This window comes from Bombina bombina, chromosome 4 (assembly GCF_027579735.1).
Source record: "Bombina bombina isolate aBomBom1 chromosome 4, aBomBom1.pri, whole genome shotgun sequence".
In the NCBI taxonomy this organism is placed as follows: Eukaryota; Metazoa; Chordata; class Amphibia; order Anura; family Bombinatoridae; genus Bombina; species Bombina bombina.
In genome coordinates, this window is record NC_069502.1 from 373,058,329 (window position 1) to 373,084,477 (window position 26,149).

At 38.4% G+C, this 26,149-nt stretch overlaps 1 protein-coding gene across 1 annotated transcript in view; it reads right to left on the reverse strand.

Annotated features, from left to right (window-relative positions):
• Positions 1–24,396, reverse strand: part of TNFSF10 (TNF superfamily member 10) — a 47,334-nt gene extending 22,938 nt beyond the window's left edge. Inside the window, exon 1 of the mRNA XM_053710142.1 lies at positions 24,223–24,396. Coding sequence (XP_053566117.1) covers positions 24,223–24,342 — 120 coding nt within the window. The 5' untranslated portion in view covers positions 24,343–24,396. The remainder of the gene's footprint in view (positions 1–24,222) is intronic.
• Positions 24,397–26,149: the final 1,753 nt, after the last annotated feature.

The window sequence follows — 26,149 nt, forward strand, 5'->3', positions numbered from 1 at the left end:
AGCAAAGCATATAACCATGTGTTTAACCCCTACAAAGTGCTTCCACAACTAGTTAAAGTTGTCTCCAGTGCTGCAATGCCCTACTGGGAGCTAGTGGAAAAAGCATAAGTGCATAGACAACAGCTAGCTCTGAGTAATGCAATTCTGTTCCTTAGCCTACCTAGGTATGCTTTTCAATAAGGATACCAAGAGAACAAAGAACATTTCATAATAGAAGTTTTATGAAATGTGTCTTAAAATTGCATGCTCTGCCTGAATAATGAAAGTTTAATTTTGACTTGGAATACCCATTCCCAAAAAATCCTTTTTTTATCAATCACATATTCAAAAATGTATGTACTTTTAAACATCTATCTAATAGCATTAACTTTTTAGTAGAACCTGATGCATTAAAATAGAAAACCTACGGGGCGGAGTCAGCCACACACAGGAATGTCCGCATATTCATGTTGCTCCTGCAAAGAACCTTTTAAAATCATCTATGTCAGCAATCCCTGTCTGATTTAACTCACTAGCAATACTTGAGAAACATTGCTGGCATGTGCCCTTGCATTTGAAGCTTTCTATACACATGGGTAAATAATACGACACTACAACGAGACCTGTACCCTGCTCTGAGACAGTATTCACGACGGCCATCTTTTTTTTAATCTTACACCATCGTGGTTGTGAGTACATTTGCTTTCCTACGGACCAGAATTGAAGTAATCTGGCAGTGACCATGGATCCCTTTAAAGAATGGGAACAAGAAGCTCACTCACACTTACGGAGACATTTTGCTGCATTGGAATCAGGGCTGCGCAAAATTCTAGCAACGCAGATCCCTCTGGAGAACTTAGAGGTAAACGAGTCACCATATACAGATATAGAGCCCCACCTAGCTACAATAGCAAGCGGAGGATCACTGGATTTGGGCAGCGACTGGGGCGCTGGCTGCCCCAGTATTCCACTCATCACACCTGCGCAAGCTCAGAACCTGTCTTTACCTAAGCACTCTGATGTTGCTACTCCACAGTCCCCAGATGGTGTTGCATCGTGGTTAGCAGATAAGCTACCATCGCAGGCCCTGACTCACGATCCACCGGCAGTGTCTTCTATGAGGTATACTCAAGATACTGCACCAGGACTAGCTTATGGGACAGAATATGCGCCGGCATTGACAGGATTGACCAGAAAAGTGAATGATATAGTGTGGGAGAAGAAAACTACCCACTTACCTCGGGGCTCTGGAAAACTGGAGGTCATTTTTGGCCTTAGGATTAGTTGACTGGAGAAGATTATGACGGCATACCATCACTACAGATCCGGTATCGGTTAGAGCAGTGGTTCTCAACCAAAGTGACCTCAAGGCCCGGTAAATTTTAGCTAGACATGTCCGGGGCCCAGTAGTTTATTTATATATATATTTATATATACACATATATATATATATATATATATATATATATATATATATATATATATATATATATATATTTATTTATCTGTATATAGTGAGCAGCAGGGGCAGGCTGATCAGCCAGGCAAATAGGACTTGGGCCGAGGGACCAGCAAGTAGGGGGGCCCACAAATGGTATCTCCACGGATCTTGGTGCATTCCTTAAGCTGGAGTTTTCAGTTGCCCTATCAGTAACTAAGCAAATAAGTGTGGGTTTAGTGGGGGCCCTGGCAGGGGTCTGTCGCTGTGAGGGCCATGGAGTGTGGGGTCTGGTCCTGGAGGTTGGGTGCCCTTTCTCTGGCCCTTAATGTTTGGGTCCTGGCTCTGTAGGATGAGGGGCCTGTTGGGGGCAGGGCAGGAAGGCTACCATGTACATTTGCATACAATTTAATACATTTTGGTCAGTGTGAGACAGTGTTCCTGGGGCCTTGATTGGTCTCAGTCTGCACCTGGTTTGCAGTGGGGTAAGAGTGTGCAGTGGGGGCATAACAGGTCAGGGCCCACCAGCAGGGCTATCACGGCCCGGTACTGGGCCACGGCCCAGCTGTTGAGAAACCAGGGGTTAGAGAATGCTCTCCTGGCTTGGCATATGCTGAGAACACTCAATCTGGGACAGTTATGTTAATCTCATGCTCCAGGACATGATGATATATACCTAGAATGGCTTATTTTATTTCATGTGATCTGTGGTTGCTCAGATAATATTAAACTGTTTTTCCATACGATGCTTAAACTTACATTAAGCCACAGTACTTCCTCATATTTATATACAAATAGCATGTGGCACTCTCTTGATAACAACCAATGTTGGACTTCTGCGGCTCCACACTTTTATGCTTTATGAGTCTCTTATTTGATATTCGCTACCCTGTCCTGACTATGTTCCTTACATTTAAACTTAGAAGCCCAAGTTCATTCTGTATATGGCTGACTAAATGTTTGTATAGTGGCAAAATAGCCCATGGGCATATATCTTCTCACTGTGGAAAATGTTTAGCTAGTTCTATACTGCAATAAGGTTTATACGCACACTTTGTCATTCTAATCCATATTTAAAGATCCTAGTTACTATGTTATTATGTTAGTTATTATATTTTATATATATATTATGTACCCATCTAAATAAATATCAGCATATACTGAGTGCCTAATCCTGAGTACTTTGTGCTTTATTACAGACCTGCCCTTACCCCTATGATCGTCATTGACTTGATGCTCCGGGTTATTATTCCATTAGGCTGTTTAGCCCTTCTTTATTTCCATAGTTCAGTCTGTTTGTTTTCTGCCAGATATCTTATGCTGCCTTCATTATTTTAAAATGTAAAATGAGGTACACCTGCATCTACTCTTCCTTATGCTCTATTAGGTTAAAGCTTCTAAGTATCTTGAGTGAAAGTCGTGTTACCTATCACTCTGTGTGCAAATGTTTAGGTCCAATATGAAGGGTATTACTCACCAATGTTTCCTCTAGAGGAATCCCTTACAGTCCATCATAAAATCCTCTTTTGCAGTACCCCCTTTAGCCCAACTACCCGCCTAACACTTTTCTATATACACGTGTCTGTCTTATACTTCTCCTGCTTTACACCGGTACGCACTAAAAATAGACACGGACGGCTATAAAACTACTTGACCTGGAGCATATGTTTAATCATTTAACCCCTTACCATACTCATAGGCGGGGTGAATAAACATTTGTAACATCTAATTAGTTTACTAATATTTTAAATGATACAAACAAATAGCTCCTTAATTTCATGGCTCTCCATAGAAATGGACAAAGTTAAATGAAATATTCTGTTGCACATATTATTAACATTGGATAACAACTATTAAATTTATTCAGATTTGAAAAGATTGATTACGGTGCAAAACATAAACTTTCATAACTTATTGCTACACATCATAAAAGTCATAACCTCTACAGTACATTTAGAGACAAAATCCTGTACATATTATCATATTGGTCCTATCTATGGGCAAAAAGAATATATAAACATCAACAGGAGTAAATATAAAGATAAGCACATAGGTAAATCATATGCTATTGTGCATACTATGAACCTTGAATAACAGTTATTAAGCTAGTTTGGCTTGAAAGAGATCAATTCTGATACTGAACAAGAAATTTCATATCGTATTGTGTACCTGCAAAACATGCATGTCTTAATCTTTACAGTGTATTTAAAGATACAATTCACTATACAGTATCATAATGTTAGTGTTCTCTTAGGGCTAGACACAATCGAGAGCATTCACAAACATGAAAATAGAAAAAAAAATTAAATTTGAAAATAAACACATAGGTAAATCTGCATCTGAGCAACCTCAGTGCAAGCTGTAAACATTTAACTAGTTTCTATATAGCAATTCTATATTGTCTATTGTCAAATGATACATAAATATAAATATAAACTTTAACATTTGAATTCATACTTTCAATGCCAGATATTTATTACATCAAATTGTGAGTGTAACCCTTGTGGAATTCTCGTTTTAAGCTTGTGTATCCAAAAAACTTCTCTAAGTGCAAATCTAGAGTCTCTAGCTGAACATCTCTTGCTATATACTTTTTCAATGATATTCCATTTCATGGACTCTGATCTTTTTGAGTGATATTCTTTGAAATGTTGTACTAACGGTGTGGTTAACACACCATTTTTTATATTAGTAGCATGTTCTCTAATCCTCTCACGCACCTCACGTGAGGTAAGCCCTACATACTGTATATCACATAATGTACAGGTCAACAGATATACTGAATATACATCTCTACAATTGTGACACATATTGTGTTTAAACCATTCTCCTGTTGCAGAGCATCTAAAACCATCTCCTGATAGAAACTCGCATGCTCGACAGTTTGTATTGCTGCAACGATATGTGCCTCTGAATCTGAGCCATGTTCAGTTTTACTTGTGGGTAATCTAGTAGGGGCTATGTGATTGCCTATTGACATCCCTTTCTTAAATGTAAATCTGAATCCCTGTCGTGCTATTCCTATCAATTTCTCATCAGCTTGCAACAAAGGTGTATGTTTGTTTATAATGTTGCATATTTCATGGAATTGGTTACTGTAAGTTGTAACAAACGTAACCTTTTCTTGTGACTTAATTGTTTTAAGGGCAATTTATTAAACTCAAGCGTAATTGCAGCACAGAAGAGTCATACAACACACATTCTGAATTATTGACAAACAAATTAAAAAGTCGTGGATATTCAAAGAATATCATAAAAAAGGCCAAATTAACAGTAGACAAAATCAATAGGAATGATCTTCTCAAAGACAAGATTAAAACAATTAAGTCACAAGAAAAGGTTACGTTTGTTACAACTTACAGTAACCAATTCCATGAAATATGCAACATTATAAACAAACATACACCTTTGTTGCAAGCTGATGAGAAATTGATAGGAATAGCACGACAGGGATTCAGATTTACATTTAAGAAAGGGATGTCAATAGGCAATCACATAGCCCCTACTAGATTACCCACAAGTAAAACTGAACATGGCTCAGATTCAGAGGCACATATCATTGCAGCAATACAAACTGTCGAGCATGCGAGTTTCTATCAGGAGATAGTTTTAGATGCTCTAAATGGTTTAAACACAATATGTGTCACAATTGTAGAGATGTATATTCAGTATATCTGTTGACCTGTACATTATGTGATATACAGTATGTAGGGCTTACCTCACGTGAGGTGCGTGAGAGGATTAGAGAACATGCTACTAATATAAAAAATGGTGTGTTAACCACACCGTTAGTACAACATTTCAAAGAATATCACTCAAAAAGATCAGAGTCCATGAAATGGAATATCATTGAAAAAGTATATAGCAAGAGATGTTCATCTAGAGACTCTAGACTAGCACTTAGAGAAGTTTTTTGGATACACAAGCTTAAAACGAGAATTCCACAAGGGTTACACTCACAATTTGATGTAATAAATTTCTGGCATTGAAAGTATGAATTCAAATGTTAAAGTTTATATTTAGATTTATGTATCATTTGACAATAGACAAGATAGAATTGCTATATAGAAACTAGTTAAATGTTTACAGCTTGCACTGAGGTTGCTCAGATGCACAGATTTACCTATGTGTTTATTTATTATTATTAAAAAAAAATTCTATTTTCATGTTTGTGAATGCTCTCAGATGTGTCTAGCCCTAAGAGAACACTAACATTATGATACTGTATAGTGAATTGTATCTTTAAATACACTGTAAAGATTAAGACATGCATGTTTTGCAGGTACACGATGCAATACAAAATTTCTTGTTCAATATCAGAATTGATCTCTTTCAAGCCAAACTAGCTTAATAGCTGTTATTCAATGTTCATAGTATGCACAATAGCATAAGATTTACCTATGTGCTTATCTTTATATTTACTCCTGTTGATGTTTATATATTCTTTTTTCCCATAGATAGGACCAATATGATAATATGTACAGGATTTTGTCTCTAAATGTACTGTAGAGGATATGACTTTTATGATGTGTAGCAATAAGTTATGAAAGTTTATGTTTTGCACCGTAATCAATCTTTTCAAATCTGAATAAATTTAATAGTTGTTATCCAATGTTAATAATATGTGCAACAGAATATTACATTTAACTTTGTCCATTTCTATGGAGAGCCATGTAATTAAGGAGCTATTTGTTTGTATCATTTAAAACATTAGTTATCAAATTAGATGTCACAAGTGTTTACTCACCCCGCCTATGAGTATGGTAAGGGGTTAAATGAACAAACATATGCTCCTTAATGAGACGTGGATTTTTTAGGGAAGGTAGCTTGAAAACCAAGCAATCAGTGAGCAGGGTTCAATGTTTTAATTAACCTATCAAGAAAGAGAAGGTCTTTTAAAGGTTTGTGAAAGCTGTGTTCTCATTATGCTATGATTATGGCTATTGCCGAAACATGTTAGCCATAAGGACACTGCATATGCCACTGACTGGTGGTTTCTGACTTTGTATGTAACTTTTTAAGCTGTTCAACTCCTTGAATAAAAGCTAAGTTTTATTACACCATTGGATGGACCGGTGCTCCTTGTTTTCTTTAAACTTTATCTTGGATCTGGGGCGAAGTGAGCACGGTATTTCTGTTATCCAATACAGACCTAAAAGGCTACAGAAGGATTTGCTGCATACAGACAACGGGGTGAGAGGGACACTTACAGTGCTTAAAGACGTCATCAGCGGTTGCTGGTTGAAAGAGGGAGACGAGCGGGTGTGCACAGTGAGCAAAGGTGCTTGACACAGAGGTGCAGAACGGATACCTGAATCAAAAGCGGACCCACCTAGCGACTCTCCTTAGGACCGACCAAAGCAACCGAGACGCAGAAGAAGGAAGACACGGGTAAGAGCCGAGTTACACTCACACATGTTCCCTCTATACAGACCAGTTGTCGTTAACGCAGAATATTGCTCAAATCCAGAGCCTTTCTTATATGACTTTGTTTTATGCCTATATTGACAGTGCTGAGGTTGATCCTTTTTGATTGTTGCACAAATATTATGAAGCTAGGGAAAAAATAGAAAAAGTGAGGTTAAAATTATTTTTTCCTGCAGGTTTATATTTTTCTGTGATGCAACAGAAACAACTATGTGTTCTTCATGATGTGCATATTGTGATTCTTTTCTCCTATATTTATTTATGTTGTATCGTGACCTTAAAGGGACATTATACACTCATTTTTTCTTTGCATAAATGTTTTGTAGATAATCTATTTATATAGCCCATAAAGTTTTTTTTTTAAATTAATGTATAGTTTTGCTTATTTTTAAATAACATTGCTCTGATTTTCAGACTCCTAACCAAGCCCCAAAGTTTTATGTGAATACGCTCGACTACCTACTCCAGCTTGCTCCTGTTTGTGTAAAGGGTCTTTTCATATGCAAAAGAAGGGGGAGGGGGGGGAGTGTCTTATTTGTCACTTGCAGTGGGCTTTCCAGCTACCTTTTCAACAGAGCCAAACTGACAGCTTCTAAGTAAGTTTTTAAACAGTTTTATACTGGATTTTTCAGTATCTGTGCATCTTATTCTTTATAGTAGTGTCTATTACATGCAGTTATATGAAAATGAGTGTATACTGTCCCTTTAACCTCAAAAAAAAAAAAAAAATTAAAAAAAACTACAAAGAGTGTGGCTAAATCTTTGCTATCTTTCATGCATTTAAAGGCTCAATTTATCAAGCCCTTCTCCTCCCTATGACTGCAGGTTCAAGAGAGCCTGCAGTCAGTATTTATCAAGCAGTGGTCGTCGTCAGTGGACCGCTGCTTCCCTATCCTCTTCTCCACCTCTTAGGTGGAGAGATTAAATCTCCCCGGTCTCGTCAGACCAGGGAGATTTACAGCTTCTGCCCCCCCTGTGTGATTGGCTTTGCGCGGGCAGGGGGCGGGATGTCACATGAGTGCAAAATAGCGCTTGTGTGCAATATTAAATTCCAGTAACGGATTGCTGCCCAACACGAGAGCTGGGGCAGACAAGGGCATCAGAAATGACGATCCGTGCCTTCCTCCAATCATGGCATTGCTTTAGGCAATGATACCCCTGGGGGGAAGCCGTGATAGGAGGATGCTGGAATCGTCATTGCTGACATATGAAGAGGCTTGCGACGGGCTGGAGAAGCATTGGAGCGACTTTCAAGAAGAAAAACAGAATTTATGTTTACCTGATAAATTACTTTCTCCAACGGTGTGTCCGGTCCACGGCGTCATCCTTACTTGTGGGATATTCTCTTCCCCAACAGGAAATGGCAAAGAGCCCAGCAAAGCTGGTCACATGATCCCTCCTAGGCTCCGCCTACCCCAGTCATTCGACCGACGTTAAGGAGGAATATTAGCATAGGAGAAACCATATGATACCGTGGTGACTGTAGTTAAAGAAAATAAATTATCAGACCTGATTAAAAAACCAGGGCGGGCCGTGGACCGGACACACCGTTGGAGAAAGTAATTTATCAGGTAAACATAAATTCTGTTTTCTCCAACATAGGTGTGTCCGGTCCACGGCGTCATCCTTACTTGTGGGAACCAATACCAAAGCTTTAGGACACGGATGAAGGGAGGGAGCAAATCAGGTCACCTAAATGGAAGGCACCACGGCTTGCAAAACCTTTCTCCCAAAAACAGCCTCAGAAGAAGCAAAAGTATCAAACTTGTAAAATTTGGTAAAAGTGTGCAGTGAAGACCAAGTCGCTGCCCTACATATCTGATCAACAGAAGCCTCGTTCTTGAAGGCCCATGTGGAAGCCACAGCCCTAGTGGAATGAGCCGTCCGGCAGTCTCGTAAGCCAATCTGATGATGCTTTTAATCCAAAAAGAGAGAGAGGTAGAAGTTGCTTTTTGACCTCTCCTTTTACCAGAATAAACAACAAACAAGGAAGATGTTTGTCTAAAATCCTTTGTAGCATCTAAATAGAATTTTAGAGCGCGAACAACATCCAAATTGTGCAACAAACGTTCCTTCTTCGAAACTGGTTTCGGACACAAAGAAGGCACGACTATCTCCTGGTTAATGTTTTTGTTAGAAACAACTTTTGGAAGAAAACCAGGTTTAGTACGTAAAACCACCTTATCTGCATGGAACACCAGATAAGGAGGAGAACACTGCAGAGCAGATAATTCTGAAACTCTTCTGGCAGAAGAAATTGCAACCAAAAACAAAACTTTCCAAGATAATAACTTAATATCAACGGAATGTAAGGGTTCAAACGGAACCCCCTGAAGAACTGAAAGAACTAAGTTGAGACTCCAAGGGGGAGTCAAAGGTTTGTAAACAGGCTTAATTCTAACCAGAGCCTGAACAAAGGCTTGAACATCTGGCACAGCTGCCAGTTTTTTGTGGAGTAACACAGACAAGGCAGAAATCTGTCCCTTCAAGGAACTTGCAGATAATCCTTTCTCCAATCCTTCTTGAAGAAAGGATAGAATCTTAGGAATCTTTACCTTGTCCCAAGGGAATCCTTTAGATTCACACCAACAGATATATTTTTTCCATATTTAGTGGTAAATTTTTCTAGTTACAGGCTTTCTGGCCTGAACAAGAGTATCAATAACAGAATCTGAGAACCCTCGTTTTGATAAGATCAAGCGTTCAATCTCCAAGCAGTCAGCTGGAGTGAGACCAGATTCGGATGTTCGAACGGACCTTGAACAAGAAGGTCTCATCTCAAAGGTAGCTTCCATGGTGGAGCCGATGACATATTCACCAGATCTGCATACCAAGTCCTGCGTGGCCACGCAGGAGCTATCAAGATCACCGACGCCCTCTCCTGATGGATCCTGGCTACCAGCCTGGGGATGAGAGGAAACGGCGGGAATACATAAGCTAGTTTGAAGGTCCAAGGTGCTACTAGTGCATCTACTAGAGTCGCCTTGGGATCCCTGGATCTGGACCCGTAGCAAGGAACCTTGAAGTTCTGACGAGAGGCCATCAGATCCATGTCTGGAATGCCCCACAGTTGAGTAATTTGGGCAAAGATTTCCGGATGGAGTTCCCACTCCCCCGGATGTAATGTCTGACGACTCAGAAAATCCGCTTCCCAATTTTCCACTCCTGGGATGTGGATTGCAGACAGGTGGCAGGAGTGAGTCTCCGCCCATTGAATGATTTTGGTCACTTCTTCCATCGCCAGGGAACTCCTTGTTCCCCCCTGATGGTTGATGTACGCAACAGTCGTCATGTTGTCTGATTGAAACCGTATGAACTTGGCCTTCGCTAGCTGAGGCCAAGCCTTGAGAGCATTGAATATCGCTCTCAGTTCCAGAATATTTATCGGTAGAAGAGATTCTTCCCGAGACCAAAGACCCTGAGCTTTCAGGGATCCCCAGACCGCGCCCCAGCCCATCAGACTGGCGTCGGTCGTGACAATGACCCACTCTGGTCTGCGGAAGGTCATCCCTTGTGACAGGTTGTCCAGGGACAGCCACCAACGGAGTGAGTCTCTGGTCCTCTGATTTACTTGTATCTTCGGAGACAAGTCTGTATAGTCCCCCATTCCACTGACTGAGCATGCACAGTTGTAATGGTCTTAGATGAATGCGCGCAAAAGGAACTATGTCCATTGCCGCTACCATCAAACCTATTACTTCCATGCACTGCGCTATGGAAGGAAGAGGAACGGAATGAAGTGTCCGACAAGAGTTTAGAAGTTTTGTTTTTCTGGCCTCTGTCAGAAAAATCCTCATTTCTAAGGAGTCTATTATTGTTCCCAAGAAGGGAACCCTTGTCAACGGAGATAGAGAACTCTTTTCCACGTTCACTTTCCATCCGTGAGATCTGAGAAAGGCCAGGACTATGTCCGTGTGAGCCTTTGCTTGAGGAAGGGACGACGCTTGAATCAGAATGTCGTCCAAGTAAGGTACTACTGCAATGCCCCTTGGTCTTAGCACCGCTAGAAGGGACCCTAGTACCTTTGTGAAAATCCTTGGAGCAGTGGCTAATCCGAAAGGAAGCGCCACGAACTGGTAATGCTTGTCCAGGAATGCGAACCTTAGGAACCGATGATGTTCCTTGTGGATAGGAATATGTAGATACGCATCCTTTAAATCCACCGTGAATGAATTGACCTTCCTGGATGGAAGGAAGAATTGTTCGAATGGTTTCCATTTTGAACGATGGAACCTTGAGAAACTTGTTTAAGATCTTGAGATCTAAGATTGGTCTGAACGTTCCCTCTTTTTTGGGAACTATGAACAGATTGGAGTAGAACCCCATCCCTTGTTCTCCTAATGGAACAGGATGAATCACTCCCATTTTTAACAGGTCTTCTACACAATGTAAGAATGCCTGTCTTTTTATGTGGTCCGAAGACAATTGAGACCTGTGGAACCTCCCCCTTGGGGGAAGCCCCTTGAATTCCAGAAGATAACCTTGGGAGACTATTTCTAGTGCCCAAGGATCCAGAACATCTCTTGCCCAAGCCTGAGCGAAGAGAGAGAGTCTGCCCCCCACCAGATCCGGTCCCGGATCGGGGGCCAACATTTCATGCTGTCTTGGTAGCAGTGGCAGGTTTCTTGGCCTGCTTTCCCTTGTTCCAGCCTTGCATTGGTCTCCAGGCTGGCTTGGCTTGAGAAGTATTACCCTCTTGCTTAGAGGACGTAGCACTTGGGGCTGGTCCGTTTCTACGAAAGGGACGAAAATTAGGTTTATTTTTGGCCTTGAAAGACCTATCCTGAGGAAGGGCGTGGCCCTTACCCCCAGTGATATCAGAGATAATCTCTTTCAAGTCAGGGCCAAACAGCGTTTTCCCCTTGAAAGGAATGTTAAGGAGTTTGTTCTTGGAAGACGCATCAGCTGACCAAGATTTCAACCAAAGCGCTCTGCGCGCCACAATAGCAAACCCAGAATTCTTTGCCGCTAACCTAGCCAATTGCAAAGTGGCGTCTAGGGTGAAAGAATTAGCCAATTTGAGAGCACGGATTCTGTCCATAATCTCCTCATAAGGAGGAGAATCACTATCGATCGCCTTTACTAGCTCATCGAACCAGAAACACGCGGCTGTAGTGACAGGGACAATGCATGAAATTGGTTGTAGAAGGTAACCCTGCTGAACAAACATCTTTTTAAGCAAACCTTCTAATTTTTTATCCATAGGATCTTTGAAAGCACAACTATCTTCTATGGGTATAGTGGTGCGTTTGTTTAAAGTAGAAACCGCTCCCTCGACCTTGGGGACTGTCTGCCATAAGTCCTTTCTGGGGTCGACCATAGGAAACAATTTTTTAAATATGGGGGGAGGGACGAAAGGTATACCGGGCCTTTCCCATTCTTTATTTACAATGTCCGCCACCCGCTTGGGTATAGGAAAAGCTTCTGGGAGCCCCGGGACCTCTAGGAACTTGTCCATTTTACATAGTTTCTCTGGGATGATCAAATTCTCACAATCATCCAGAGTGGATAATACCTCCTTAAGCAGAGCGCGGAGATGTTCCAACTTAAATTTAAATGTAATCACATCGGGTTCAGCTTGTTGAGAAATTTTCCCTGAATCTGAAATTTCTTTCTCAGACAAAACCTCCCTGGCCCCCTCAGACTGGTGTAGGGGCATTTCAGAACCATTATCATCAGCGTCCTCATGCTCTTCAGTATCTAAAACAGAGCAGTCGCGCTTACGCTGATAAGTGGGCATTTTGGCTAAAATGTTTTTGATAGAATTATCCATTACAGCCGTTAATTGTTGCATAGTAAGGAGTATTGGCGCGCTAGATGTACTAGGGGCCTCCTGAGTGGGCAAGACTCGTGTAGACGAAGGAGGGAATGATGCAGTACCATGCTTACTCCCCTCACTTGAGGAATCATCTTGGGCATCATTTTCAGTGTCACATAAATCACATTTATTTAAATGAGAAGGAACCCTGGCTTCCCCACATTCAGAACACAGTCTATCTGGTAGTTCAGACATGTTAAACAGGCATAAACTTGATAACAAAGTACAAAAAACGTTTTAAAATAAAACCGTTACTGTCACTTTAAATTTTAAACTGAACACACTTTATTACTGCAATTGCGAAAAAGTATGAAGGAATTGTTCAAAATTCACCAAAATTTCACCACAGTGTCTTAAAGCCTTAAAAGTATTGCACACCAAATTTGGAAGCTTTAACCCTTAAAATAACGGAACCGGAGCCGTTTTTAACTTTAACCCCTTTACAGTCCCTGGTATCTGCTTTGCTGAGACCCAACCAAGCCCAAAGGGGAATACGATACCAAATGACGCCTTCAGAAAGTCTTTTCTATGTATCAGAGCTCCTCACACATGCGACTGCATGTCATGCCTCTCAAAAACAAGTGCGCAATACCGGCGCGAAAATGAGGCTCTGCCTATGATTAGGGAAAGCCCCTAAAGAATAAGGTGTCTAAAACAGTGCCTGCCGATATTATTTTACCAAAATACCCAGATTAAATGATTCCTCAAGGCTAAATATGTGTAATATATGAATCGATTTAGCCCAGAAAATGTCTACAGTCTTAATAAGCCCTTGTGAAGCCCTTATTTACTGTCTCAATAAAAATGGCTTACCGGATCCCATAGGGAAAATGACAGCTTCCAGCATTACATCGTCTTGTTAGAATGTGTCATACCTCAAGCAGCAAAAGACTGCTCACTGTTCCCCCAACTGAAGTTAATTCCTCTCAACAGTCCTGTGTGGAACAGCCATGGATTTTAGTAACGGTTGCTAAAATCATTTTCCTCTTACAAACAGAAATCTTCATCTCTTTTCTGTTTCAGAGTAAATAGTACATACCAGCACTATTTTAAAATAACAAACTCTTGATTGAATAATAAAAACTACAGTTAAACACTAAAAAACTCTAAGCCATCTCCGTGGAGATGTTGCCTGTACAACGGCAAAGAGAATGACTGGGGTAGGCGGAGCCTAGGAGGGATCATGTGACCAGCTTTGCTGGGCTCTTTGCCATTTCCTGTTGGGGAAGAGAATATCCCACAAGTAAGGATGACGCCGTGGACCGGACACACCTATGTTGGAGAAAGGTAAGTATTTTAACAAAACCAGTGAAATGTAAAGTTTGATGAATGAAAGTGCCCCTGTTTTTAATAGGATTTTTAAAAACCCGGGCACTCATTCCGCAAACTTTACATTCACTTTAAGATCAGGAATTTCAGAATTGATTCATCAGGGCTTTTCTCGATTCTAGGACAAAGAAAAGAAAGTGAAACAGCCATAACATTGCCAATACAGTTGTTTTTAATTACTAATGCACCTAATCAGTTTCACAGATTATTAAACCAAAAGTGCATCCTCCCCTATGGCAGGAATAAGTCAATTGCAGATAAAGAAAATAGTGTGTTGTAAATGGGGGATTACAATGGAGTAATATTAGATTTAAAAACTGAAACTATACAAAAGAAGTAGAGGGCTTCTGGGCTTTAGGTTACCCAAAGGTGACAGGAACTGAGCACACATTTTCTAGGCGTTTTATATCTTAATTTGTGTACTTCATGGACATTAATACAAGGAGGCTCTGCCATTGTATGACCTTTAGATCTCCCTCTCTGCTTGCATCTTACAAGCTTCTGCCTGCATATTGTCTTTGTTTTTAAGATATATAAGATGCATATAATAAAAAAGGTAATGTTTAAAAAAATAGGTCAAATTTTAAAGAAAATAATCTGCTTCTCATGTCATAAAATGTCCAAGTATGATATTCCTGTAGTTTCACAGTCCAGGTGCATTGCAGTAAATACTTTTTATGTAATTGTAATACCATTATTTGCAAACTATTATTAATTAAAGGGACATGAACCCCAAAATGTATTTTTCATGATTCAGATAGAGCATGCAATTTTAAACAAGTTACTAATTTACTTCTATTAGCAATTTTTTCTTTATTAGCATGGAGGTAGGCTCAGGTGCATGCACATGTCTAGAGCACTATATGGCAGCAGTTTTGCAAGAACACTAGATGACATTCTATTTCCTTTCATGTAGTGTTCCGGACGCCTACCTAGTTATCTCTTCAACAAAGAATACTACGAGAATGAAGCAAATTTGATAATAAAGTAAATTGGAAACTATTTAAAAATAGTAAACGCTGTATGAATCACAAAATAATATCTTTTGGGTTTAATACTCCTGTAAATAAGTTAGTATTGCAACAACAAAGTAGATTTCCGTAGCAGAAAAAAAGCATGAAGCAAACTACACAGTCTATAAGAAACTTTGAAATGGATTCATATGGTGCCTGTAATCATTTTAATCATATGTCTTAATCCATAATTATGAAAATTAGGTTTTGAAAATACTTGACTTGACTACATGGGAACTTCCAGTATAATACAAAGAGTGACACAGGACGGGCAGGTCAATGATACTTGGCAATTCCAGAGAAGCCAACAATGCATAGGTTTTTTCTTTGTCCTATAACAAGGAAACAAAACAGGATAGGGCCCATCCCATCTCTTGACTGAAATATTTATTTTGCAGAAGGTTAACATACAAACAAATAAATTAGCTTTCAGTTTCGTTTGTGCAGTTTGAAAAACAAGAAAACAAAACTATAAAAGAGGCAACATTCTATTGTATTAACGCCCAAACAAAACAGTATTGAGATGTTAAACACTGTCCAATGCAGTAGTGCAATCTATATCATTATAATGCTTAAATGGATATTAAATATTATGAGATTATAATATAAAAATGTATAAATATGTGTAGTTAAAAACGTTTGCAATATACTTTCATTATTTATTTTATTCCCTTTTTCATATTTTAACTCTGAAAATTGCTTGCTTTCTAAATTCCACTGAGTTTCTATAAAGTAACAGGTGCCGCCATATTTGTATTCAAGTTGCCACTTATCTGTTTCCCCTGCTGAAAGGACAGATATAAACCAAAATATAAGACTAAATAAACAAACAAGGCTGTGTAAAACATAGAATAATGTGAAAGGGATTCCACACAACTTTGTTTGAGATAAATAGAAAACTTTTTCAAACATGGCAGCACAAATCACTTTATAGAAAATAAACCATTACACTTATATTTTCAATATTTAAACAAATAATATATTTGTAAAATACATCTACATATCATTCTAGGGCTAATATTTGCTTTGAATATATCATTATGTTCTTCAGGGAAATATTTTTTTACACCCAGAAAATAATTTGTTTATTTTGTAGTTAACACATTTTTGCTGTTATTGAAGATGGAAGGAAATATATTTTAAAATATTACAGTTTTGTGCTGAAAAATAGGCTACTGTGCTTACTAACTCTTGTTTTTATGTTTCTAGAGAAGTTTCTGATTCCACCTATAGATCTGTGGGATTTACCCTTATATTGTCCACAAAGCAGAAGCTCCAAAAGGTATCGAGCACAGATGTCTCTTCTGTTAGTTTCATTATCAAACTGCTTTTTAATGCTAAAGTTATTTAATCTTGTTGCTCTTTCATAGACATGCCAGAAAATGTTTTGCAATCAATGCCCATTTAGTCAACTCCCTCTACTTTTATACTAGATTTCGAGTGGGTTAAACCTCTATTTCTCTCTCTCTCTCTCTCTCTCTCTCTCTCTCTCTCTCGTCCTTCTAGAAAAAAGACTGAGAGCAGAACACCACAAACACGCAGAGTGCTGATCTGCGCTAACAAATATGCTAACATACTCTAACTAGCAGTAAGTGGATTTGCATCATTTCCCACCCTTTGAAAAAATTCCACAGAAACCCAGATATAGCAGTAAGTTATCAGTTTGATGGCAATCTTAGTTGTGAACAGAAGGGCAGAAACTATTATTAACTGACATAATTATGTTTACATCAGGGCTACAAAACTAAGATCTGCTGTATACTTGGATGAGTTCAGCAAGTTGATTGGTCGAACTTAATACTTTGCCAAGAACCTAACAAATATGTAATACAAATACTCAAGTAAAACCTGTTGTTCATGTTGTACTGCAAAATGTTATAGCAGTCAAGACAAAACCTGGTATGCATGCTGTACACAAACAATCCAATAAACTCACTTGTTTATTATGTTTTTTTTTATGTTTATTATGCCTGGCATGGGCAGCTTCCAAACATCCTACAATTGCCAGCAATATAATTTATACAGAAAACTGGTTCCAAGAAGTTCTGTAATATAAATTCTTGCAATAATGTAGCACAAGGGAAATACAATATTCAGTGTGCAATATGCACAAAAGTACATTACTCTAACCAACTTTACAAAGGTGTAGATCCCAATTCATTAATGCCTGGGTACCTCTGGGCCATACTAATTAACTGCATGCCAATATTAATTGTGTTTTAATGTTAAAGAACAAGAATCAACACATTTCCTAGTACTGAGTACAACACACTGTAACTAACTACTGGTTCATTTTTTTAAAGGGACGTTCTAAAACAAAAATGGAATTCTCTAATTCAATGATAAGCACATCATTTTTGTATTATTGACCCAAGCTTATTAAAGCCTAGATGTCAGGTTAAGTGATTTTTAATGCAAGCAGAACTCTACTTTATACTCAGCCTTTCATGATCACTATTGCTTGCTTTTACATCATTCTTTAAAAAAAAACTAATACTTGTGTGTGTATATGTGAGTGTATATATGTGTGTGTGTATGTATGTGTGTATATGAGTGTGTATGTGTGTATATATATTTGTTTGTGTGTATGTATGTGTGTGTTTGTCAGGGACGAATAGTCGGGGGAGGCAGGGGAGGCACTGCCTCACCTGTCATGGCAAAGGGGGGGGGGGAAACAGTACCAATTTAAATTTTAAAAAAAAATCAATTTAAAAAGAAAATCTAATCTATGGACAAGAACAAGACCGGGAGTGGCTTCCGGATCAAGAGGTGAGAGCTGGGGCATAAGGGGGCAGCAAACACCGACCATGTAGCGCGGGGGCTACTCACATTGTGATCACTTCCTGCTGGTGCTACTCATAGACAACTCACAGTGTGACCATCAACAGGGCAACTCACTTTGTGATCATTTATCGCTGGTGCTACTCATAGACAACTCACAGTATGACCATCAACAGGGCAACTCACTTTGTGATCATTTATCGCTGGTGCTACTCATAGACAACTCACAGTATGACCATCAACTGGGCAACTCACTTTGTGATCACTTACCGCTGGTGCTACTCATAGCATCAGCACCAACGGCAGGGATCACGTGGCCATGTGTGTCCGCTGATGAGGGTTCATTTTCTGTACAGATTGTGACAACGGGATATCATTTGCAGAACCATAGTATGTAATGAGTGACAAGTTAAATATATGCAACTTTTATTTATTTAGTAAATACAGGGTATATTATGCTGTGTTTGTATGTGACAGGCGGTTTGTAACTTGATGGGTTATTAGAGATTATCAAACGGGAGTTGTATAAAGGATACTATTATATGTCTTTCATAGACAGAATGGGACTTTTCAAGTCAAGATACTGAGCATCTAACACTATTTAGTTGGCGCTGTATATAAGGCTGAGTTGCTCTATATGTAATGATAATTTCGAGCGCACAATGATTGTTTTGCTACATCTATCTACCAATCATGTTTTATATTTGTTAAGTAAAAATACAATGCCGTAATTATTAGGGCTTAATTTAGTGTAACATATACAACCTTTATTTGTTAGGTAAATGGTGAATACAATGGTTTCTAGGGTGTGTGTGGTTAGTTTACATTGGATGTTTGCATACAGTTGATTATAATATTCACATGTCATAAAGACCTGTAAATACGAGATAGACAGATTAGCAAAAATAAGAGTTTATCACAGAATTCTTTATAACTGGATCCTCTGTACCAGTGTTGATGTTATGAAAATGTGATAGATGCAGGAACATGATGTGATAACTACTATTGTAATGATATCTAGCAAAGTTTTAATACGTTTCTTTTATTTATGCACATGTATTATATATTGTTATGAAACTGTTGTGACTGGTATAATCATGTATTTGTATAAATTAGTGAATTGCAGATGTGAACATGTTAGTCCAGTTTGCTGAAAGCTGTGAAGATAACCACACTTGCTTTACATATAAATACATACATTATACTTTATCTTATCCTCTCATGTCCTGACTATATATGTTTTGTTTTTTCTATTTGTCTCATTAACATAGCTACCTAACCCTCCCTTTGCCCTACCTACCAGTCTCCCTAATGCCCTTTCTACCTCCTCGTTATGCTCCATATCTGACTCTCCCACTCTCTTTGACTGTCTGCCTCATATCTCTGCCCCCAAGGCAGAACATGCAGTGATCTGAGATGTCATCGCAGAAAATGCAGTATGTCTGCAGAAAGAACAGGGCACATGCAGGAATTATTACTGCTTAAACTTTGCAGCACTGCTCCACATCAGGCTGTTCTCTTCAAAAAGAGCTTTGCTCTGGCAGCACTGTGTAAGGTTTTCCTTAACACAGCGCATCCACAGCAAAGTGCTGTTTAAAGTGAAGTCAAATATGCAGTATTGAATGGCTCTGCAGTGTTGACTGGCTCTCAGCCCCCTAACTTTTCCCAGTCTGCAAAGGTGTGTTTTCTGAATGACATTCTTATGAGCAATGCACCTTTTTTATTACTACATTTCTATGCTAGATCAAAAGAAAAGGAAACACATTTATTCAAGAGACATTTTACAATTATTATTTTTTTGTCTGCGGCTAATTTGCAATCCGATTTTCAACTGCTGCAATATATTATAAAACTTTTACAATTGCTTTATTCTCCAGTTAATCAACACATTGCAACTGAATTGGTGCTTTAGTGTTACTGCCTAATTTAAAATGAATTTTATTTTAAAATAACATGCAGAAAATGTTTCCATTAAAAAAATCTCATTGCAGAAAGTGTAAAAAAGGTCTGCCTCTGGGATCTCTGCCTATCTGTTCTAAATGCCTGTATATCTCCCTGTATGTGTGTGGCTGTGTATCCCTGTATGTGTGTGTATGGCTGTGTATCCCTTTGTGTGTGTAGCTGTGTGTGTTTCTGTGTATCCCTATGTGTGTGTGTGTGTAGCTGTGTATCCATGTGTGTGTGTGTGTGTAGCTGTGTATCCATGTGTGTGTGTGTGTGTGTAGCTGTGTATCCATGTGTGTGTGTGTGTGTAGCTGTGTATCCCTGTATGTGTGTGTGTGTAGCTGTGTATCCCTTTGTGTGTGTGTAGCTATGTCTGTGTGTGTGTGGCTGTGTATCCCTATATTTGTGTGTGTGGCTGTGTATTCCTGTGTGTGTAGCTGTGTACCCCTTTTGTTGTGTGTGTAGCTGTGTATCCCTGTGTGTGTGTGTGTATCTGTGTATCCCTGTGTGTGTGTAGCTGTGTATCCCTGTGTGTGTGCATAGCTGTGTATTCCTGTGTGTGTGTATGTGTATCCCTATGTGTGTGTATGTAGCTGTGTATCCCTTTGTGTGTGTGTGTGTAGCTGTGTATCCCTATGTGTGTGTGTGTAGCTGTGCATCCCTGTGTGTGTGCGTGTGTGTAGCTGTGTATCCCTATGTGTGTGTGTAGCTGTGTACCCCTGTGTGTGTATGTGTGTGTGTAGCTGTGTATCCCTGTGTGTGTGTGGCTGTGTATCCCTGTGTGTGTGTAGCTGTGTATCCCTGTGTGTGTTTGTGTGTGACTGTGTATCCTTATGTGTGTGTGTAGCTGTGTTTCCTTGTGTGTGTTTGTGTGTGGCTGTGTATCCATATGTGTGTGTGTGTAGCTGTGTATCCCTGTGTGTGTGGCTGTGTATCCCTGTGTGTGTAGCTGTGTATCCCTGTGTGTGTTTGTGTGTGGCTGTGTATCCATATGTGTGTGTGTGTAGCTGTGTATTCCAGTGTGTGTGTGTGTGTGTGTGTGTGCGTGTGTGGCTGTGTATCCCTTTGTGTGTTTAAATTTACTTCTATTAATATTTTGCTTCATTCTTTTGGTATGCTTTTTTCAAGGAGCAGCAATACATTACTGGGAGCTAGCTGAACACAATGGTAAGCCAATGGTTAGAGGCGTATATGTGCAGCCACCAATCAGCAGCTAGCTCCCAGCTTGAGCCTACCAAGGAATGCTTTTAAATAAAGGATACCAAGTGCCTCACCAGCCTCTGACCTCACCCCACGTCACTGTGTGTGTGTGCATGTGTATATGTGTGTGTATGTATGTGTGTGTTTGTATGTGTGTGTGTTTATGTGTATGTATGTATATATGTGTGTGTGAATATGTGTTTGTATATGTGTATGTGTTGTGTGTGTGTGACTGTGCATGTGTGTATGTATGTGTGCGTTTGTGTGTATATATGTGTGTGTGTTTGTGCGTATGTGTGTGTGTGTATATGTTTTCAGTGTTTGTGCATATGTGTCTGTGTGTATGTGTATTTGCATGTGTGTGTATATGTGTGTATGTGTATACGTGTTGTGTGTGTATATGTGTGTATATGTGTGTGTTTGTGCATATGTGAGTATTTGTGTGTGTGTTTGCGTGAGTATACGTGTGTGTATATATATTAATATATGTTTGTGTATATGTGTGTGTGTTTATGCGTATGTGTGTATATGTGTGTGTATATATGTGTTGTGTGTGTCTGTAGGTCTCGATCACAATCTATTGGCTGTGGCTTTTTCGGCTCTTTTTTCTGGGCAAAAAGGCAACTTTTCTACGTTTTTGGCTCTATCCCACACTCGCAAACAGGTTTTCAGATCCTCAATAAAAGCCCAATTTTTCCTATGGGGATGAAAAGTTCTACCTTTTAATGTGTTCCCGATGTTACATTTTACCTGCTGGAGTATAGAAAATTGTTTACAATTTAAAGGGACACTGAACCCAAATTTTTTCTTTCATGATTTAGATAGAGCATGAAATTTTAAGCAACTTTCTAATTTACTCCTATTATCAAATTTTCTTTATTCTCTTGGTATCATTATTTTAAATGCAAGAATGTAAGTTTAGATGACGGCCCATTTTTGGTGAAAAACCTGGGTTGTCCTTGCTGATTGGTGGATAAATTCCACTGAACTAAGAAAAAAGCTTAGATGCCTTCTTTTTCAATTAAAGATAGCAAAGAACGAAGAAAAAATAATAATAGGAGTAAATTAGAAAGTTGCTTAAAATTGAATGTTCTATCTGAATCACAAAAGAAATAATTTGGGTTCAGTGTCCCTTTAAGTTTCATCATTTGAAATGGCTGCTTATGTTGGTTAAAACCACCGACTATACTGTAAATATGAATACTGTAGTATTCTCTATAGAAAAGCTATGGAATCAAGAGGCAGCAGCAGAAATTAAAGGTTTTTAAATAACCATTACATACAGCAGAACTGCATAAACAACAAATGCATAATAAAAACACAATGCAAAAGCACAGAATTTCAAACAAGTAATATATTTTTATTACAAATGTCAAAGTTAATTCTATTTTCCTGCATATCTATTTTCATGCATAATGTGACAGCCATCAGCCAATCATAAAATGCATATACTGTTAATTCTTGCACATGCTTAGTAGGAGCTGATGCCTTAGAAATTGTGCATATGAAAAGACTGTGCACATTTTTATAATGGAAGTAAATCTGACTTTAGGGTTCCTTAAGCATTAAAGGGACAGTAAACACCTTGTATACTTTTATTATTTATTTACCCCTTTACATATAATTTTGCTCTGAAAATTGTGGATTTTTAATTCTCACAGCTGCAAAAAGCACACTGCAGAATTTACAATGCTAACCTTGCTACATGTCTTTAGCAGATAACAACTGCAAAGCAATACACTTTATACTAACATAATGACTATGGCTATTCTTGCCAGCAGGCTAAAGCCTGGATTGGCGCTTCTATATAAGGTAAGTGATGGATGGAGCTTTTTGCTTTTGAAAAACAACTGCAGCAAACAAGATGTCAAGATTTTAATTTGCTTTAAAAATGTATAGATTTGTCTGACATGTTATTATGTAGCAAGAAAACAAAATGTATTGTAATTACAAGGAGTTTACTGTCCCTTTATATGAAATGGAAAGATAGATTAAAGTGGTTTAATGTATATAAAGAGATAAGTCTGCTCTTCTTGGAGGCTAAGCCCATTTGAATGGACATACTCATGAGAACAATGGGTTAAGGGTCAAGTGAGCAAAACAGATTTTTTAAATACAAAAATATAAACCTAAAGAAGCAATTTCCAATGCATTCAATATTCTGCTGTTGCAATAACAAGTCATTTGAAACACATTAAATGATTACTAACTTTTGCTTTTTCGGTTCAAAACGGAACACATATTTTAAATAACATATATCAACCCAATCCAATGTACCTTATTTTGTCTTCAAACGATGCTACATTTCTGAATAAGATAAACTTTTATTTTACCCGCATGACATCACTTCATCCAGCCCTCAAATATGGGCCGTACATGGTATACCTCAATTTCCAATCGGAAGGCGACTTTTTGCATATAATTATAATACGATATCCTCAACCTACGCATGCGCAATTGGATTGGTCTATTCCTGCATGCGCAGATTGCGGCACCAATGCCGACATTACCCATTACATTGAGCTATCTTGAACTGTCTTGTACATGTGCATCACGTACAACTGTCGCCATCTTCCAACTGAAGTTGTCCACCCGCATTGGAAAACGAGTACAGCTAGAAAATGAAAAGTTTGTCAATCTTTTTCTTAAAAACTGTAAGTATTTGTAACATGATAGGATTGAAAATGTATTTATTTTGATGCATTTTTTTTTAATCTCGGAGGAATTACTTTTTGACTACAGTGTCCCTTTAAGAGGAACCAAATTTTACTGTACATTGTTCCTGTACAGTACAGTGTTTTATATCGTACTAGATGATTACAACTTAAAACCTAAAAATACTGAGCTGCATTAGCAATGCTATGTTGATATTGGAAATAATGCATAATATTTTGGGCAAGGCTCTTCCTGGTTCTCCAAAATAGATTAGCTCAGCAAATATTATAGACACTTTCAGTAATAAATTAAAGTATTTTCTTCATGCACACTGTGACACACAAAACGGTATCACCTGAGCACTCATCCCTGATCTTCCAGTAAAACAACTGACTTTAACCCTGACATTGATGAAGAAAATCAAAATCAATAAAAAAATTAAATCTGTAAAGAGTTGCAAAGTCAGATCAAGTTTACAGCATGTGCAACTGCAAATCTTTTTTATAACCAGAATAGAAATGATTGATTTAAAAAAAAAAAAGAAAAATTAAAAGGGTAAAAATGAAAATAAGTTAGTTGCTTGCTACAACTTATACCAAGGTTTAGCCCAAGAAACCGCAAAACAAGTTCCTCATTACCTGTTTGTGTTCATGTGAGAAGTATATATATGTAACTGCAACAAAAACAGATTGAAGCAGGAAGGATAATAATAGTATAAGTCCACAGAGAGGGAAGGAGTTAAAGCTGGCAGCATTCATGATGGTGAAGGTTCAGAACAGCAAACTGAAGTGTTTTCCAGACAGACTTTGCTTGGGTAGAGGTACAGAAAGGGGAGGCTCCAGAGCTGTAAAGTGTAATTTCTGTGTAACATTTCCTCGTTCGTGCTAGGTAGCCAGTGTATTCAGATTTGCATTAACATTTTCACAATTGTAAAGCAGACTCGAGTTAAATATAGTTAGTGCCTTAAATAGCTGGTGACATAAATAACTAATGACCTAAACAAATTTTCTTTTTTAAACAAGCTGTGTTTAGCGTCATTAACAGTTATGTTTTGATTTCTGAAGCATTTGTGTAGGATTTGCTGATTTTTTAGAATCCACTTTTTAAAATGTAGTGGATAGAAATATATATACTCATCATTTTTCCTGCACCACCTTCCACAAAAAAACCACCATTGGGCTTCATTTAACACTTTGATATTGTCATTTAAAGTAAACAAAGTTTTATCTCTTCTGCTGAGGACAATTAGTCACATGCATAAAATGGTAAATAAAAAAGAGGGTGCAAGCAATGGCTGTGTGAAAACCCGGTTAGCTTTGTTAGCTAGCTAGCGTAGCACAACCTCCTTTATTAACCCCTTAAATACCACAACATGCCCTTATGTCACTGTTCATTAAGGTTTTTATTGGTTAGAATAGTGCAGGCCCCTACAACCCCCCCCCCCCCGCAAGCAGAGGGTACGGCACTATTATATTCTCCCAAAATGCAAGCCCCATAGAAAGACCAGCTACATACAGGATACATAGCTGGTCCTTAAGGGGTTAAGGGGACATTCCAGTCAAAGTTTAAATGCACATAGATGAATTACATCTTTGACTCAAAACATATTTCCAATATTAATGTATTGTCAAAACTGGTTCTAGTCAAAGTTATCACTTTTTCAGTGTTTTGCTGTGCATGTAAAGCATAGCTAGATATTCTCAGTGCATCAGCAATTTAAATACTGCAGCTGCTCAGGGAGTTAGTGGGGCTTGTCTCATGTCATGATGCAAATTAAGTTATTACCAGATGGTACCTTAGGTTTCTAAGCAAGTGCCGAGTTTAATATGCTGGGGGATGAAACATACTTAAATACACACTCAATACAGATATAACTTTTACTAGTATATGCTAATACATGTATATTGAAAAAATGCTTCTATTCAAAACCTAAATGCATCCATGTGCATTCCAATTTTGGCTGGCATGTCCCTTTAACCAATTTTCTTCAACAGAAAGGGGAACCTGGTTTAAACATGTCAGCACCCATTACTTTATATAAAGTAAACTTTTACACTTATATAGTAATAGTTACAATTATTTCTTCAATATTTACTGTTGTTTCTTCAAAATTTAAGCAACTAGCATAATATTGAAAAAGTTATCTGCATATTCTCAGGGTAATCTTTGCTTTAAATATATTATTATATATTGCAATGCATTTAATGCCCCTTTAAAGGGACATGAAACCCATTTGTTTTTTTTCTGCAGTTATAAACAACTTTCCAATTTACTTCTGTTTTCAAATTTGCTTTGTTCTCATCAGTTGTGCTCAGCTAGCTCCCAGTAGTGTATTACTGCTCCTTCAACAAAGGATACCAAGAGAATGAAACACATTTGCTAATATAAGTCAAGTTAAAATAGTGTGCTTTATCTGAACCATGAAAGAGAATGTGGGGGTTCATGTCCCTTTAAATTTAATTTGTATATTTTTGTAATGCCCTTTTGCATAGATGGTAGAAAAACGAAATGTCATGAAAATGTATTGATGTTTATAAAGGCAAAAGAAAGAGACTTGTGCTTTTT